Genomic DNA, 19,574 nt, shown 5'->3' with positions numbered 1-19,574 from the left:
AATTATATTCAGACTAGTGAACCAAGACTTCATATTCCTCTGATAGAGTAGCAAGGCTGGGAGGTAAACAGTTCTGTCCCTGTATTCTGCTTGTTTCAGTCATTCTGGAAGCTGACACCAATACTGTGAGAGGTGCTGAGGCGCTGGCACAGGGTGCCCACAGAAGCTGTGGCTGCCCCATCCCTGGCAGTGCTCCAGGTGAGGCTGGACGGGGCTTGGAGCAACCTGCTCTGGTGGAAGGTGTCCCTCCCTGTGGCAGGGGGCTGGAACTGGATGAGCTTTAAGGACTCTTCCAACGCACACCATTCTATGTTTCTGTGATCTCTTTCAGCTCCCAGCTGCCACTTGAGAAGGTCTCAGCTCCCAGTGTTCGCTATTCAGTTTTAATGCCTCAGGGAAGTGATCCTGGTTCCCAGTCTTCAAAGCAGAGAAACTTCTTTCCCAAATCTTTCCAGTATGCATCTCTACAAACAACTGTGAATAGAATCAGTAATGAATTATTTCTTTTATGCCGCTTAATGCAAAAGAAAACGAATCAGAAGTGCATGTGTGTTCCCCGTTTGAATGGACTTTGGATGCAGATGAGTGAAAGCAAAAAAGAAAGTCAGCATATTGGCCTTATTTTGCCTGAGGAGGAGCACAATTCATAACCTACACTATCTTGCAATAGGCAGAGGCCCCCAGGCCCCAGAGCAGCAGGTTGAAACAGGCTACTAGCAGTGAGAATATCAGCCCAAAACAGGCTTCTTGGGTGGGCAGGATGGTAAGGCAGTTGCCGAGTAAAGAAGCAGCAAATAGTTGAGGCTGGGGGAGATAGAGAATCACATACTTCTGTTCAAAAAGATTTCAGGGCAGCTCCAAGAGACAGAAAGACTCTGGGAGAGGAAAGGGAAGAAAAAACATACAGTTCATTGAGAAATAGAGGTGTTAAGAAGAGAAGGTGGGTGGAGAGTTGAAGAAATGTATCCCTTTCCCTCCCTCACATTTTCTTTAAGGGCGTTTTTCTCAAGGCTTTTCCTCTTTTCTCCTCCCTACAGCAATCAGCCAAGCTGGGAAGAAAAGATTGTCTCTGACCTTACTCGTATGTCTTGGCACAGAAGACCGATAGTAAACAAGTAAACAGAGCTGACAACTGTGGTAACCACGGGAGCAAAACCTGCTCCGTGACAAGGATGAGGACTATTCCAGAGGTAAGGAAATGGGTCTGTCTTGTAGTCTGCTGCACCCCTCTCTTTTGCTTCTGCTGTCACAGCTACACTGCTGATTACCTGTGGGAGCCAGAGCAGTTGAGTTTTTGACAGGTTGGATCCAGAACGGGCTTGTCCCAGTTTCAGAATTAATGATGTGAAATAGGATGGGAGGATTTAGGAGTTTTTTTGCCCTTCCTGTTAGTCATCCAAATGGTCATTCTGAGGCTGTATCCAGATCTGTTTGAAGCACTGACCAATAAGTAACAACAACATCATCAACAACAACAGTAATAACAATGATTAATAATAATCTTCATCTTTCAACAAATGACTTAAGAAATTACTGATGCAGAAACATGCCATTTCCCCTTCCCCCCCAAATAGCTGTGGGTAGATATGGCATAATTTCCTCAATGTGAGGATGACATGGTAAGCCTAACTGGTCGCCATGTAGTATAGTTTGCTTTTCCTGATTTGATGTCTTATATAAATAACTAGTGAAGTGCCAATTGGTTATTTACAGACAAATTGCACTGAACTGAACTGCTTCCTGGGGGTTGGTAAAAGGTACAAAACATTCAAGGACAGCAGAGATAAGTGAAAGGTTTGTGTGCAACATTTACATTGTGAATGTAGATCGTTCGCTGTCTCGTAAAGGGTGAGAGATGAGAGCTTGCACATTCAAGAATACTTTTTCTCCTATTTCAGCCAAACTAATTTTCTTTGGCTCACTTCCCTACCATACTGATAGGTCGTGACACTTATTTTCTACTTGAGGAGTAAAAGCTAAAGTGTTTTTCCTACAGGGGCGTATGAAAGGAATTTGGAATTTCCTCCTTTATGTTTCCTATGCTGTACTCTGCCAGTATGATCATGTTCTCTATTAGCACCTTTTAATAACAAAATTCACTTGTATGTACTTGCTCTCCGTTTATTTACTCTATATCCTGCCTAAAGGAGTCAAGAGAATAGGATTTTAAAGGAGAAAAGCAGTTAGGCATTTAACCTTTGTTAGCAGTTTCCGTGAGTCAAGTCTGCTGACATATGCTTTTGAGAGGCTTCTGTTAATGACTGAATAAAATGTATGTTTGAAAGATATAAAATGAAGTCTGTTTTCCTACTTCTTTCTGCGTCTTTTGTTAACTGTTTTGATACAGGAATTGTATATAGTATATTAAGCACGATGATTAACAGCAGACTCATTTATTACATGCTCTGAGGTACTTAATTCTTGTATGATTTTGCTTCCTTTTTTTCTTGTGGTTTTTGTAGAGATCTATGTTTTTTGCTTCTGTGGTAAAGAAGATAGATACTGAGTGTGGTGACAAATGCAGTTTAGCTGCCGCATTTGAAATGAGCAAACTGTAATTGTGCAAGGCTGTAACAGAATAAGGAACCACCAGTCCTAGCCATCCTGTTATCAGCTTTATGGGCTCAAAAAGGCTTTGATATCTTCAGGAGGTATATGCAAGGTGATTCCATAAACCAGAAGAAGGTATGGAGGGACAGCTGGCAAGCTGCCTCTCTGATGCATAACACTCATAACACTGTGTAACAGCTTTAGCTAGACATGACAGGGAAACAAATGAGGTGAGAAAGTTCCTTGGGTGATAGTCACTTAAGTGACTTGGATGACTGCTGGTATTCTGGCACTAGTCCTGTGCATTATTTTCTAATAGGTTAGGTGGCAGATGGAGTATATGACCAGTGATAACTTTAATACAAATTTTTCTTTCTTAATTATTTGTCTTCTTTTTCTCTCTTCAGACCCATGACCAGGGGCTGAGAATGGGTGCAAAGAAAGAACGATGCCTTCAGAGAAAATGCTTACTTCTGTGTACACTTCTTCTCAGTACACTCCTTGGCTTTACAATGCTTATCACCTACATCGTGATGACTTGTGGTCGAGGTATAATACAGGATATCCTTTCCCCTGCTTCATCACCCACACCAACTGTAAGACCTCTTTCTCTCCTGCCTGTCTTCATTGGGTATGAGGCTCAGCATCTGTGTTGAGAATCAGATTTTCAGATTCTCAAAGTATCATAAAACTGGTTGTAAAAAAGATAACGCTGTTCTTCCTCTCCATTGGGCCATATGGGATAGGCCACACTTCTCCTCCTCCTCTGCCTGCCATCTAACCTACATGGGCCCAGTTTTGGGAGAAAGCATCATTGCATTCTCTTGCATCTCATCGTCACATCATGCTCTGTCGTAGTCACCTCCAGGAAAATGGTCTGAATCTGAGATTTGGAGTTCCTCCTCCACCTTTCCATCTCTGACCAGATCTTAAGTCTGGTCCTAGTTTTCTAGCACAGACCAGTACAGTTGTAGTCTCGAAAGAAAAGTCATGGTCTTTTGCTAAGGACGTGAGCTGTAAGCATGGACCAGAAATATTAATTTGCCTTTCAAATTTGTTGGAAAACTCTCTGCAAAATGGTCTTTGTAAATGTTTATGTGTTTAGAATGCTCAGTACTGAATGTGCATTCATATTGGTGGATACAGACATCCCCTGCTCCAAAATAAACATTATTGACTCTTCACCTAGCATTTTTCTTCAACCCCTGTGTTGGAGACCATTCACTACAGACACCAAGGGAAAACTTTTAGTTTAGATTTTGTCTGTTTCCACTCTGCCTACCTCTTCCCATGTCAACTCTTCAACCCATAGTATGGGAAGTCTTACTTTGATTTACAAGTGGCTTAGTTCAGTAAATAATTGATCTGATCTGATGTTGATACACGACAATGAACGAAATGAGAACACCTACCCAGTGATTTGCAGCAGTTTAGCTAAAGGGAGTTTTAGATCAAAGCAAGATGTACTAGAAAGTCTTTGTTCTGTTCTAACAAATGTCATTGCTGAGAAATATTTCCCGTGCTTGAACATCTCTCTCCATCTTTTCAACTTACCTCCTTGTGCTATGTTCTTCTTCTGCTTCATGTGTTCACACTTACGGTTGCTTCTAGTTTATCATTTGGACAAATCTGGCTGATTCAGAGAAAATACACTGAGAAGGCAGAATAACCCAGCCTGTAACTGCCTAGGTAGTATGAAAGAGAGGACACTACCTCTGGGCTGATTACCTGTTCTTTAAGTAATCTTACTTACAAAGTGTAAATGCAACGTTCTTGTGAAGTGAAAGACAGAACACACTTTGTTCTACAGTCAGCAAAAACCTGCAAGGAATTTGACACTCTGCATGCAAAGGAGTTTGTACCAAACAGAAATCTTGGGGTGGAAATGCCCCACAGATAACTCATTTTTGTTGTTTGGAGCTGTTCTCACTCTCCATTGTTACTGCATAGTTCTCTCCTATTTGCTTCCTGCCCAGGATCCTGTGATGTCGAGCTGGGTCTTACACTGTTGGCCAGACTCCTGAATTCTAGGAATGTCACTGTGGACCCCTGTGAGGATTTCTACAAATATGCTTGTGGCAGCTGGGAAGGCAAATATTCAAGCAGAGCCACAGAAGAATCACCAAATGTATTTGATGTGTTGATGGAAGAAAACCAGTTGATCCTGAAAAGACTTTTAGGTAGGGACAGATGAATGATGCATTTTCCTCAGCCAGAGCTGACAATACCAGTAATTGAGAGCACAATAATTCCTAACAGAGTCTGAGTCCAGTCTTTCCATTCTTCTGTCATTACAGGTACAGATTTATTCTTAAGCATGTCATATTACAATAGCTGCATTTTAAGCGGTTTAGTTCCACTTGCCACATGTAACAGACCAAAGTCACACTGTGAAATTCTGATGGCAACCCAAACTGTTTTCATGCTGACTTGTAAAAGCAGACCTTTGTTGCTGTGCTTGTTCGAATGTGCGCTCTGGTCATACGTCCAGACTCCATGTGGGACTGAAGCGCAGACACATCACCTTCCTGTTGTGCTCCTTCCACTGAAAGAAACTCATGTTTGGCTTCAGGAGGAGTCATGGCACTTGCTTTGTGTGACTGTGAGAAGTATGGATGTATCTACTATATTGTTCTGAATCAAAGTGCAGTGTAGCATTTTCTTACAACCTTTCTCTGCTCTAATACTGCCCCAACAATTTTTTAACCACTTTTGTAGTCTTTGATTACTTTTTTTTTCCTCAGAGAGCCCACAGTCTGTGATAAGAGGCTCAGCTAAGGAGAAAGCAATCCAGTTCTATCACTCCTGCATGGATACCCAAAGGATAGAATCCCAAGGAACTCAGCCATTGAAGGACCTCCTAAATGAGGTGAGCGTTTATGCTGTTTCTTTTCCCTCCAGAAGATAATTCCTGCAGAGAAAAGGAAAGTGTGAAGTTAGTGTCATATGGTCCTACATGATGGAATTTTGCTAGCATCTGTCCCTGAAATAAGCTCATGGTTCACAGCACAACCTCTAACCTTCTAGATTTAAATACTGTTTCAAGAGCTGATGTTCTAACATCAAGCACCTGAATTTTTCCACATGTTCTTATATATCACTTTAGGACTGTACAACAAACAAGACTGTAAAGAGGGATCACTTCTAACCTGAGAAGCTCAGTTTCAATAGGATCCTCTTTTCTCTTTCCTTCTCCTGCTTTTTTCCTGTACACTTTGTGGTGTTGATAGTTACCATTCCTTTTCCCTGTGTCATTTTGAAGCTTGTTGCTTTGCTTAAGCAAAAGCGACAGGTCACCTTAAAGACAACAGGGTATGTAGAGCTCTTCATGAGCTTCCCGTTGCTCTCTGCTTTGCTGTCTCTCAGTTGTCATCATGAGTGTGCTCATAGGAGTGAAAAGAAAGATTTAGTAAATATAGATCAAGCAAGTGTTTTTCTCACCTGCTGTCTCGCTCTCTCCCTTCCTTTTCTAGGTTGGTGGATGGAATATCACAGGTGTGGGGAAAACAAAAGATTTCAATGAAACTCTTCGGACTCTCATGGGCAGATACAGCACCTTTCCCTTTTTCAGAGTCCTTGTGGGTCCTAGTCCTTTTGACCTCAAGACCAATATTATTCAGGTAAGTGGACTAAAAAGAGAATCATCCAGAAGCACTAGGAATAAGGAGTCAGTTACACAGCTCATGAGGCCCAGGCTTCCTGAAGTTAAGCCTATGTTCTCCGAAGAAAGTTTTCCTAACTTTCAGTAATCTGCTTGATTTTATTACATAAAAAGCCCTTATTTCTGGAAAAGGAGCAGATGTGGAAGAAGTTGCTTACTTTCTCTCATCAATTTTCCCCGACAGTATAAAATGTACTTCATTGTGTTACATTTGTGATGTGACTAGTACAATAATGGACAATAAGCGCGTAGTGTGTTATGAATTTTGCAGTTCACTGTTGTGGTTTAAATGAGGTAGGCAGCTAAGCACCACACAGCCACTTATTCACTCCCCCACTCAGTGGGCTGGGGAGGGAAATCAGAAGAGTAGAAATGTGAAAACTCAGGGGTTGATGAAAAGATATTTTGATAATTAAAAAAAAAAAGAAAAAAGTAGAAAAAAAAAGAAGTGATTAAAAAAAAACCTAATTGCTCGCTGCCAACCCTGGCCAACCTCCATCACCCCCACTTATTGTTAAACAGGACATCATATGGTATGGAATGTACCTTTGCTCTGCTGGGTTCAGCTATCACAGCTGTGCCCCCTTCCAGCTTCTGGGACCCCCAGCCTGTTGGCTGGCAGGGTGATAGGAGGAGCAGAAAAGGCCTTGACACTGTGTAAGCGCTGCTCAGCAATAATGAAAACATGCCTTTATTATCAACACTAGTTGCTTTAATCACAAATCCAAAACACAGCCTCATACAAGCTTCTGCGAAGGAATTTAACTCTATCCAAGCCAAAATCAGTGCCCCATGTAGAGATATTTAAAAATGTGGTTTACATGCGACTCTCAGTCCCCTCAGCTTTGTAAATGAGCTGCAGAATACGATAGATCCAAAAAAACGCATAGCAAGCATTTTCCACAGATGAAAACAACTTCTTAACATTTCAGGTTTTGTGACACAAAACAAAGCCTGTTGAGTACATCCTCTCATTCCCAGTGTTTCTGGAAAGAATGAGATGGATTGTACTAAGAATCAATAGTAATAATAATAGTAATAGTGAGATGCGTGTACTTCTTTTTGCAGATTGACCACCCTGAGTTTGAGATGCCACCTGAGAGTAAATTCAAAGAGAAAAATTATCTTGAGGTAACATATCAGAGGCTGAAGAAAGGTAAAAATAGCTATTTGGTGTAGGGATCTCCTTGAATTGCCTCCTGGGTCAGAGTGGTCTGTTCCCATGGGTTACGGTCAGTGACCTCGGAAAATGTCTCCAGAAGGAATTATCCACAAAACTTTCTACTTTTCAAAAAGACAGTTTGTAAAATGTAACCCATTTTTAGATGCAAGGTTTAAAACTTCCAGTGTAGAAACAGAACAGTATCATTTTCATTTGTGTTTGCTAAGAAAGATGAACCTGGGCTTCCCCCTAGGTTTCCCCTTCAATGTTCTTATCCAAAGTAAGGCTTTAGAACTTCAAATGGAGGGGTAGCTAATATTTTAAAAGCTATTTTAAAATGTTTTAAGCTGAGCTAGAGAAACAGGCTCTTGGAGGCTGGGAGTCATTGCAACAAAGTGAATTCCATCACAGCTCTGTCATTTGAATTAACTTTATAAGAAAAATTGAGGTGATTTCAGTTTCTCAGTCTGAGTCTTCCAGAAGAGTTCTCAAAAAAATCAGTCTGTCTACCTATCACAACCATTCCTTTAATACCTCATGACCGTAGAAGCAAGAAGCTGGCATTTTCTCTCCATCAAATTACTGGCTCATCATAGCACTGCAGCTCTCTCCCTTGACTCCAGAGATGGCAAGTCTACATCTCTAAAATGATTCTGATACTTAATGTTACTTTAAACTGGGACAAAAATAGCCTTTTGGGAATTCGGTGTTTGTCACTGGGAGAGGAGCTCTACTTGGCAAACTCTTCCATCTGAAGATGGCAAAGAGAGTTTTAGGGCTGGGACTGCAGTGGTTTTGTAAGATTGAAACTTATATAGTCAAGATGGGTGGTTAAATGGATGAATGGATACGTTGACTAATTTTCAGACATGTTTCTCCCACTGGTCATATGCTCTGTATTGCAGGTTCTCCGTGTGTATCTCTCATATTTGAAGAAACTGGGGGGCCTGCTTGGAGGGCTGCAGGATGGTCCCCCGGATTCTTTTTCCCTTACCTTGTCCTTCATCTCTAACCTCCAGAAGTTTGTTACCCCACTGCAGGAAAGACAGAAGAGTGGGATGCTGTTCTTTCACACTACCATTAGGGAGCTACAGGTATCTATGCCTTAGAACTTGAGCAACACAGTAACATGACATACACATTCTGAAGAGCCAGATCAAAAGAGATATGAGACACTCTGCCTAGATGCCATTCCCTTGCAACTTACACTTGGAGACTGTTGAGCTTTAAATAACCTATTAACTTGACGTCTTTTATTGACAGTAGTTGGATTTTTCAGGCACACAACTCTCTCCTCTCCCTGGTCCTATTTCAATAATAGAAAAGGCAATTCTCCTTTTCTACTGTAATCAATACATCATAAAAACAGTTTAACTTATTGAAAGTATCTCTTAAGAGTATTAAAGAGACTGCACCGGTTTCCACATTGTTTCTTGTCAGTCAATTTAGATTCATAGTTCAGCATGTAAGCTTTGTTTTACTTCTAGGAAAAGGCACCAGCTATAGACTGGTTGTCGTGTCTCCAGGCTGTCTTCCATCCTATGCAGATGAACCTGTCTCAGCCAATTGCAGTGCATGACATGGATTACATAAGCGGCATGTCACAGCTTATCGAACAATGGCGCAAGGAAAGGTAGGAGTCAATCTCTATGGTTGTAGTTGTTCATACTTCAAGAAATATTAGCCATAAGCTAAAGAGGTCTGTGTTACAGTCTGCTGAATACAGGAGCTGGAGAATTGCAAGGCTGCTGTGGCTTTATTATCCACAGGTTTAGCCAGTACTAAGGCTTAGAATATATTCACAATAGATTTGCATATGCATGCAATATATATGTATACACACATATATATATGTCACACAGATAAACAGAGATGAAATACAGTGCCTTTACTGGCATACCTTTTTCCCTCCCCTCCCCACCTCCAGCACTCACACAAATATGAATAGCTCAGACAGCCTGATCCTACTTCTCCTCTCCAGCTGATCAGGATTGGTCTATGCTAGTGAAATATATATATACACATGCACACAATGTGGATCATTCCAATAGCTGGTCTTAGATATTCAGTCCAGCTATATGTTCAGAAGCTAGCCCCAGATCCCCTGATGTCCACAGCTGCTGGGACCTGGATATATGAGCCCCTGAGTCTTGCAGCCCTACTTTGGTTGCTGATGCTGTGGTCTCTTCATGTTAGAAATACACATATATGTATGTGCAGATCTCTCCAGTAGCTGGTCCAAATCACTAGGCAACTCTCAGACCCCTGTACTCTCTAGCATCTAGCTTGAAATAAAGTCCCTCCAGTAAATTTTCAGACTCCTTGTTTCTCCAGTATCCCATCCCCACACAGAGAGTAGAATGTTATTTAACATAGCACTTCATAAGGTATGACAGATTCTGGTGGCCATGTGCAGGGCTCAGTCAGACAGATGTCATGGCAAGCCACAAGTTTACACTCAGGCATTCCCTCTTACCTCTTTTCTTCTCCCTTTTCCTATGTGTGTTCCCCTCAGTCCACCATAATCCTTCAGTTTCCCTGCCTTTGGCCCTTCCCACAAACATCCCATAATAAGCCTCACAGAATCCCACAGGCCGCTCAAAATATTCTGTAATAAGTTTTACCCAGTCCTAAAAAATGGTCTCTCTCCTGCTTCCCATGAAGAATCCTATGCCACAGAAGGCAATTACCCTTGCATCTTCATGGTGCTCTGGGAGAGAGAGTTTCTCTGGTTGACTCATGTCAAGTCATCCTTCTCTGACAGACAAATGTGTAGCCCATTCAGAGTACTTTGGTGTCATTATTCAGGTTATTAGGGCTCCTCTGTCACAAATTATTTCTCTCACACTTGCCATACTTCTGTGCTTATAGTGACCAGCGTTCAATCTTCAGTCCTTTTAAATGCTATTTTCCTACAGGGTCCTTCACATTTATATGATTGTTTGTCTGGTTGGGAATCTCTCCCCAGCCCTTGACAGTCGATTCCAAGATGCACGCCTGGAACTATCTAAGATTCTTTATGGAAAAATGGGATCTAGAATGGTGAGTTAGCCTTTAACCATCTTCATTCAGCCGCCGAGAAGCTGAACACTATGACATGCCCTCTGGATGTTTTCTCAATGCCTTGTCTGGATGGATGCTTCTTGGATTTCGGGAGGAAAACCACTCTCACTAAGCCATTAAGTGCTTCCTTTTTTCTCAAAGAAATGTGGGAGTAAACAAAAAGACACAAAAAACTTTGGAGAGCTAAATGCACTGCATCACAGGATAGGGAACAATATATAGATGGTCACCTTTCTTCTACATATTTGTCTCAGCTAGCATATGAATCTTCAGCTTGCGTGAAAATAAGTGGAGTAAATCATAAGGAAATCAGTTTTAGTTGATTAAATTCTTCTGAGATACCTTAAACGGAACTACATTACTTATCACTCACTGCTGTCATTTTTAGGTAGCAGCAAGTATGTACAGACTGCACGTCTATGTATCTTTTTACTGTATTCCTGTCTCTCTGTCCTCACTGTCATGTGTCTCTGTTTCTTTCTCTGTTCTTACAGATCCCAGCTGAGCGCTGGAGGAAGTGCTTGACTGATACCAGCTCTTTCTTTGAGCCAGTTCTAGGACAGATGATTGTGCAAGAAATTTTCCCTCAGCAGACAAAGACACTTGTAGGTATTCATCCTATTAATCCCAATCAACTTTGTCTTCCTTTTTTTGACATGCCAGTTTAAGACCACATCAGGGCAGCAAAACCATGTGTAGGTTTTTATACCTTTTTATACCATATTCCTGTACTTACGCACTTCCCTTCCTTTTTGGGGAATGAAAGATGTCAGAACCAGATACTGCTGTCATTGGTAGAATAATCATTGCTAAATGCCAGTTATTATCTTTATATCAACTGCTAGCAAAGTCGTATGTGCAGCACCAATGCTTATGACAGCCCTACAAATGCATGCAATCTCAGTGTTCTTCCTGGGATGACAGTACTAACAGCATTCATCACCAATCTGACATGTTTAAATAAGACTTTAAATTCCCAAACCATTAATGCGTTGTATGGCCATTTGTACAGAAACAAATCAATGCCAAAACATTCTGAATGGATCCACAGTAAAAGGAACACCTGTCTGCAATGTGGGATTTTTCTTTTTCCTTTGATGACCAGAGTTCCTTTTTCTTTGAGGGAAGTTACCGTAGGCACCAGGTTTTATGATGATCTTGCAGTGTGTAAACTGACAAGAGTAAATTACTGCAGCAAAAGTTAATGGAAAACTAAGACTATGTGTAGTGAAGCACATAGCTGAATGAACAAAACATAATTCTGTGAAGGACACTCTCAGATTGCCATAAATTTGGAAAGGGAGAAACTAGCATGAAATACTTCTGGATACCGAATTCTAATTTTACTCAAGAAGTGGGGTAATCACTCAGTCCACTCCTATCCCATAAGGGATTGAATGAAAAAGAATTATGTTTCATTCTTAGTTTCCATGAGAAACAAGTTGGAAAGGTATGTGGAAGAGAATGATAAGCCCTGTGAGGAACCACTGGATGCCAAATAGCTTAAGCCTAAATCATTGTAGAAACTGAAATCTCCTCTTTCACCACAAGAAGAGGAATTTTCCCTCTATTATTCTGTGGTTGAATTGCTGGAACATGGGAAGGTGGTAGCTAAACCTGAAAAATGTTTTTCTGCAGTTCTGGCCATGCCTTCTTTTCTTCACGGCAGGCTGAGCAGATGTTCTCCGAGATCCAAGATGCCCTCTGTGACCAACTGGATCAGTTGAAGTGGATGGATGAACAGGCTCGCCAAAAGGCTAAAGTCTTGGTGCGTGCAGAAGGCAAAAGTTACTGAGACCTTCCTTTCCCCGAAACCTTCGCAAATATATTCCATGTTCACACATTTTGACCTGCTTCTACAGGCACACAGTCTTAGATAGATGTCTTATACACACTGAGAATTTTAAGTGGTTCTATGGGTGCCATCATGCACATGTGATCAGGCATTGATGTGTAGGCATAGAGAGGCGCAGTGTTTGTTTGTCCATTGGATACTCTAAATTAATTGTATTGAGATACCAGTTCAATATTAATTGTATTATGAATTAATTGTATTGAGATATTCAGTTCAATACACCCAGAGAGGTTAAAAACTATGAAGGTGAATCCCAGAAAATAATGTTATAAAGAAAAAGAAGACTAGAACTCCACTAGGCCTCAGGTCATTGAACTAAGAAACCAAAATAGCAGGAGAAGATGTCTCGTTGAAACGGAGTAGCTGTCTTTTTGGAGGGTTGAATCACAGATCATAATTAGGCTGTTTAGAAATAGAGTTTAAAAACTGCTGCTGAAATGTAAAACCTTGCTTTGCTCATGTTTCTTCTTGTTGTTGTCGTTATTAGGTTTCCAAACTACAAGTGGAGATTGGCTATCCACCTCACATACTCCAGACTGACAAAGTGAACGTGGAATACCAGAATGTGAGCTATATAATGTAAACATGCCTGCCTCCTTATTGGCAGTTTACCTCTACCAACTGCTGTCTTGTCTGCTCCTAAAGGAGAATATGACCTCTGTACCAATGCACATTTTCTACTGTTCATTTCACAGAAAACCTTTATGTATTTCTTCTATATTGTTACCTATATTTAGAGTGTGGGTGGCCTGATAGAGGTTGGTTTTGACCTGCTTGTATGTTCTGTTTGGCCTGCAGATAACATACTCTCATATCTTAAATTGAAGTCTTTAGAACTGAGAAAGAAAAAAACACAAGTATTCCATTGGTTTGTCTTTTGATGAACCCTTTTTTGACCCATGGGGCTTCTTCTCATACTGTCCAATTAGTTCCTTGCTCATGCCCTATAGCATTCACATTACCTGTCTCTTCCCTCAGCTGGTGATAAATGAAGACACTTTTTTCCTCAATGTGGTGGCTTGTTTGAAGGTACAGAGGGAAAATTCCTACTTGAAACTCCTTCAGCATCCTTCACAGAATAAGTAAGTGTCAGCAACCTGAAAAAATACAACAGAATCACACACTTGTGGACTGAGGTTAGGAAGGGACCTGTGGAGACCACCTAATGCAACTGTCCTGCTCAAAGCAGGATCAGCTAGAGTAGGTCACTCAGGACTGTGTCCAGTTGTATGTCTATATCTCTCTTTTACTGCGAAAGGAGGAGTAGTGCAGATGGGGAGAGTGTGTGTGTGTGAAACTGGACACAGTACCTCCAGTCCTGAATAGAGGATCTGCCAGCCACACTTCTCCTAATGCAAGACAAGATGCTGTTGTCCTTCTTTGATGCAAGACTGAATTGCTGCATCCTGCTTAAAACCCCCTTGAGTATGGCAGCCTATCTTGCCTTCAGCCTGAACTCATGCTACCAAAAAACCCCACTGTTGTGGAGGGAGCTCCAGACCCCTGAAAAAAAAAGAACATTCTTTGCCAATAAACTGTTGATTAAGGGAGCTTAAGGGTTGTCCTGGACTTAGCAGCAAAGCAACCAGCAAAGCACTGTGATGATGTGAATGCTGGCAGGGTGACCTCAAAGGCATGACCTGATGCTTCATAAGGCGGGCAGCATTCACAGGCATGCTTAGGACCTCACACTACCTGAAGAGTTTGTGCAGGACTTCACAGGAGGTTATGAATCCTGACTTACTTGGCAAGGAAGTTGTGAGAGTGAATCCCTTAATGTGTATGAAAGCTAAGCTACTAGTTCTGACATCTGTAAGCAAGTAAAGGTTTATTTCAAACACCTTTAACTGTAGAAAGTGTGGATTTCATCATTTGATGCTGCTTCATGGATAGCTGTACTGAGCAGACCATTTCTGCAAGACCAATGGAGGAAAAGAGTGAGTGATAAGGAGTTAATACAGTCTCTTATTTCTCTTTTTCTGCTTCTAGCTGGCATGTGTCCCCCTGGTCTGTGCGTTCATACTACTCAATAAGGCAACACATGGTGGTCTTTCCTGCTGGAATGTTCCGCAGCCCTTTTTTCCACACAAAGTTTCCCAGGTATGAAGGGGCTGCAGAGGTGGAAGCTGAATGCAGTCCCTTGGCTGTGTGATGTTTCCAGGAAGAATATTAATGGGTCTGTCTTTAACCACTTTTTCTCACTGCATCTGAGAAAGACACGAGGGGGGGCAGGAGGTGTGGAATAGCTTTTTCTAAAGCCAGATGAATACTGCCTTATGAATTCTGAAAGTGTGATCATTGATGCAGCTGGAGCAAAATCAGAATCTAGGTGAAACTAAGCTGAGACAGGTATATTACTCCAGAATAAAGAGGCAGAGATCTCATGTAGGTTAACTGCAAAGAAGACATTTCAGCTTTGCCTCTCATTTTCTCGATCCCAAGAATTCCAAGAATCTAACCCATGCAAATCTAATCCAGAGCAAATCTGAGCCTTGCAGAGCAGCTTTTTGTCTGAAGTCTTCAAATGGCCAAACACAGTTCCTTTTCTTGGTTTTTTAGATAAACCTTTTCAAATAAGCAAATACATTTTTAATTCCAAGTCTTTCCCTGCTACAATGACAATTCTGTAGACCAGATTTTTCCAGTTGGGTTCTTTCATCATATAGAACAGATCTGTTAAGCATTTTTTTTTTTTGATGTTAAAAGCATTTAAAACAGTTGACTGTAAAAATATTATTTGATGTCTTTTTTTTTTTTTTGCATGATAATGTTCAGATAGATTTCCTAATCCCATTGTACTGAAAGGTAAGTGGGGTAGGCTATCACTTACAATATTCTTCATCTCTGAAACAGTATCCATAGCTTCTGGTTCCTTTTGTATTCCATATTAGTAAAATACATTTTTCTCACTGTCATCCCAGTTGAGTAGACTGGTAAGTCAAACCTGATCAGCTTTTGGTGAGTTGGCACAATAGCTTTTACCTCGGATGATGCTCCAAAAGTTTAAACCTGACTGACAAAAGCCAATTCAAATGACTGTGAGGATAGCTTTTAAAATAAGAAGTCAGCGAAGCAGTACAATTGTTATAGAATCATAGAACGGTTTGTGTTGGAAGGGACCTTTAAAAATATCTGGTCCAACCATCCTGCTAGATTATGTTCCTCAAAGCGCCACCCGATTGGACAGTTCTAATGGTGAGGCATCTGCAACATTTTTGGGCAACCATAAGAAGTTATCAGGTACAGAGCTTCTGAAAGATCAGTTCTAAGAGAAAATGAGTTGTTCTGTTCTTTTCACTTCCTACTGAGTTGCAAGCGATGTAATAATGATCTACTACAAACATTTCATGCTTCAACAGCATTAATAAGTGCATGCAAAGAAAGAATGAGCCCATCATTCCTTATTATGGAAATATATTTTGAGGGTACTCCTGCTTGTGTGACTATTTTAGATTCATTGCATAGAATGATAGAAATTCAGATTGGAAAGAACTGCTGGAGATCTCTATTACAAATCTCTATTTTCATCAGGGACTGTAGTGATAGGACAAGGGGAGATGGGTTCAAACTGAAACAGGGGAAGTTCAGGCTGGATATAAGGAAAAAGTTCTTTGCTGTGAGGGTGGTGAAGCACTGGAACAGGCTGCCCAGAGAAGTGGTAAATCCTTGGCAGTGTTCAAGGCCAGGTTGGACAGAGTCTTGGGTGATATGGTCTATCGTGAGGTGTTGCTCCCAATGGCAGAGGGTTGGAACTGGATGATCTTAAGGTCCCTTCCAACCCTAACTATTCTATGATTCTGTGATTACAATCTCTTGCTTGTAGCAAGATCACCAGTGCTAGACAAGAGAAACTGTAGTCAAATCTTCATTATTTTAATTTGTCTTGCCATTTTTATATTATTTTTCACTAGAGAACTGTTGCAAGATTGTTTCTCCATCCATCCTGCTCTTGTATGATTACCATTGCCATCACTGTTTGTGCAGCAGTTCAGCCAGTAAAGGGTAAATAAGAACGTAACTCAGTAACAGTAGATGTCATTAGAATTCATAAAGGCAGAATCTCATTCGCAGACTCTTCATTATTATGATGACTTATTAGCTATAAATACTTTAATACAAGGCCATAGTAAAAATTTAAGCATTGGTAGAATAATTTGCACTAGTATTCGCATTTTTACACAGTGTACCTTGTCTGAGAGACAGTAAATAGGAAGTGCTTCTGAGTGCTCTCAGGGTAGAATGCTTCTGTGCAGCCCAGTTGTGCTCAATGGCCATAAGGAATGCTCACCTGCCCCCTTTTTCTTTCCAAAAGCACTCCTTTCGTGTTTCTTTTTCAGTGCTGTGAACTTCGGAGCCATCGGGGTCTTCATGGCACATGAACTCCTTCACACGTTCTATGGTTATGGTGGGTACTTCCTGTGGTGTCTTTGTTTATTCTTCTAGGTCCCCACTGGTACTTTCTCTCAGGGGATCTTAAATCCTGGCCCCTCTACGAATGTACACCTATACTATTAAGGTAGATGAAGCTAAGAAAAACCTACTACAGGCCATGCTGACTGCTAAGATGACTCAATGATTAATGTGAAGAATACAGGTGAATGCCAGAAAAACCTTTACTTTTTAGTATATTTTTTCTCCCACAGTGCTGCCTGGGGGCTGTCCTACATGCAACAGGGGTGCACTACAGAACTCTATAGACTGCTTGGTTGAACAGTATGAAAGCTATGGCTTTAAGGTCAATGGTACTTTTACACTGTTGGAGAATACAGCTGACACTGGAGGGCTTGCCATTGCTTACCAGGTATTGTGGGATACTTACCTCTCTAATCTCACAGTCTCACCACACAACTCAGCTGCTGTGTCTCAAGATTGTTATGCTGTTTTTATTAAGGCCATGGTCAGCAGCAGAATGAAGAGAGAGAGATACAAAATTACTAATTTATTAAATATATACTAGATTTATATATTTCACTGAGAGAAGACATGGGTTTGGGACACTATCTGAAGGGGGATTTAGTATTATTGATTTTCTCTCTCCACAGGCCTATAAGAATTGGCTGAAAAAGCACAAAGAAGAGAAGGATTTACCTGATATTGGACTTTCACATGACCAGCTTTTCTACCTCAGTTTTGCTCATGTAATGAATTTTAGGCTACTTGTGTCTCTCTCACTCTCTATTGTCTTTCACATTATTGCAGTTTGTCTTTCTCAATATTCAATCACTTTTTCCCCCTCCTCCCAGAACTGGGAATAACCAGTGTGTTCAAGAGAAAAGAAAACTAAAATTCACATATAGGACCCCATACCTGTTATGGATCTCAAAGCTAACAAAAGACCTGTCTGCAATTATATTTTTTCCAAAGCCCTAAAGTCTACAAAAATTAAGTTGTAGCAAGCAAGTTGTATCAGTGAAAGCATGCTTCACTGCCAGGTTCTAAGTACTTCTTTACTGTTGTGAGCGATCTTGAACATGGAAAGTGGAATTTTACTGGAAAAGTCACCTATGTCTCCATGCCTTCCTTCACTCACATCTCCGTCATGGTGAATAACTAGAGGTCATATCATTCTGAGTAACTGAGAATGAAAAAAAGGATTTTGAATGTTAATTAGAGGTAAAGAACTAGAAGTACATGCACGCATCATGGAAGATTTCTGTGGAAACCTGGCTTAATGATTTCTGCAAAGTTGTACCTTTGTCATGGTGCTGTTGATTTCCTCATAATAGATCACTGGATTTCTCTAGTCTGAAAAGTCACACTCTTACAAGTGACTGTAATTGTGTAAAGGAAAAGGTTTTGTGCATGTATTTACGTTAGGTCAGAGCAGTGGGTAGAAAAGCAGTTCTGAAATCACAGATTCCTGGGTCTTGGTGGCAAGTTTTGCATTTCAGAGGCTGTCTGACAGCTATTGCATCATTTGTCAATGAATAAAAACTGGAAACACAAAAGTGAAGACTTAGATTGCTAGTTGAATACTGGTAAAGTCACATAACCTTCCACCCAGTCTTTCAAATAGTAAAGGGATGTTGTCTAAGGATAAGCACTCATTGCTTTTGCTTAAGAATCTGTATCTAGACGCTAACACTACATCTACACCATTATTTTAGATGGAATTCAAGTCTGCATGAGCTTAGACACCAAGCTGGTCTAAATTCCCTGTGTTCTGTACTATGCAGCATAGAAAAGGAGCAGATAGCTAGTCAGATAGGGAAACAGGGACAGAGAGGCTTAGCGAAAGGGAAAAGAGTCAGAAAGCGTGGTGATGGAAGGAAAGACCTGAACATAGTTGGCATCCATGTGTGTTTCCTTGTTTACTCCAGCAGCCTCAGTCAAATGTACAGGGGCTTGAGGAGCCTAAAGTCTTGTTTCTATGAGGACTTTCAGTCAGATTGACTTCCCTGGTTTGCTTCCTTTCAGGCAATGTGTGGACACCAGGATCCTGAGAAATTACAGTCTTCCCTGAACACAGATCCACACAGTCCCCTGCCACTACGTGTCTGTGGGCCTGTCAGCAACAGCCAGGACTTTGCCAAGCACTTCCACTGTCCCAGTGGATCCCAAATGAACCCAGACAAGAAATGCCACATCTGGTGATCTGCATGGAAAAAGAGGAAGAGAGGTGTGACCACAGGGAGAGGAAGGCCTGACCTATAAAAGTATGACCATCTTCTCAGGGCCCCGAGGGTGATGCAGTGCTCTTACTCTCCTACCTACCTTTTCTTAGTACCTTTTTCTCAGCAGTTGATTGTAGCAAAATCATAAGAGCTCATAAGAGGGTCTTCTACTGCTCTCAACGCTGTCCCAGATGTGACAGCTCTAGAGTTTAGCAAGTCCTAAGGTAGCAAGATGACTACCTAGTAAACAACGATTTCTGAGTCATAAAAAGAAGGACTGTTACATTATTAGTCCCCCTGTTCAGTGCATTCCCTGCCTACTCCTGCAACCTCACAGTCATGTTGAATGGGCAGGGCAATAAGCTGGAGCTCTAAGACCTGTTCACGTAAGATATGCTGTTAGGGAAATCCTACAGGTTACTGTGTGTCGTGGTTTAAGACCAGCCGGTAACTCAGACACACGTGTGGCAAACCACACATGTAGGTTACCAGAGAGGGAAGAATCCTCTCCTCCTCTACTGCCAATAAATGGGTAAAGGAACTAGGAAAGACTCAAGGCTCTAGCTTCTAGGCTGAAAGATAAGTCACCTAATAATGAAGGTTGCTGAAGACTTTCCCAGTTCTCTGTTTCATCAGCAAAACTCCTAAGGGACAAAAGAGGGAAGAGGA

The 19,574-nt window shown here is 41.2% G+C and overlaps 1 protein-coding gene across 1 annotated transcript; it reads left to right on the top strand.

The window, feature by feature from the left end:
* Window positions 1–1,172: 1,172 nt before the first annotated feature.
* On the top strand, window positions 1,173–18,975 carry KEL (Kell metallo-endopeptidase (Kell blood group)). Its single transcript, XM_061454497.1, has 18 exons — window positions 1,173–1,190; window positions 2,958–3,099; window positions 4,527–4,730; window positions 5,295–5,419; window positions 6,024–6,170; window positions 7,280–7,342; window positions 8,279–8,467; window positions 8,861–9,006; window positions 10,292–10,415; window positions 10,931–11,041; window positions 12,106–12,204; window positions 12,779–12,856; window positions 13,270–13,373; window positions 14,281–14,391; window positions 16,629–16,696; window positions 16,935–17,092; window positions 17,334–17,429; window positions 18,709–18,975. The coding sequence occupies exons 1-18, from the start codon at window positions 1,173–1,175 to the stop codon at window positions 18,883–18,885; spliced, it is 2,160 nt and encodes a 719-aa protein (XP_061310481.1). The 3' UTR covers window positions 18,886–18,975.
* Window positions 18,976–19,574: the final 599 nt, after the last annotated feature.

This window comes from Pezoporus flaviventris, unplaced genomic scaffold (genome assembly GCF_033815535.1).
Source record: "Pezoporus flaviventris isolate CSIRO_AGI_PZ_B2104156 unplaced genomic scaffold, CSIRO_AGI_Pfla_v1 ptg000015l, whole genome shotgun sequence".
Taxonomy (NCBI): Eukaryota; Metazoa; Chordata; class Aves; order Psittaciformes; family Psittacidae; genus Pezoporus; species Pezoporus flaviventris.
The sequence above is the reverse complement of the archived record's forward strand: the minus strand, read 5'-3'. Positions and strand labels throughout refer to the sequence as shown.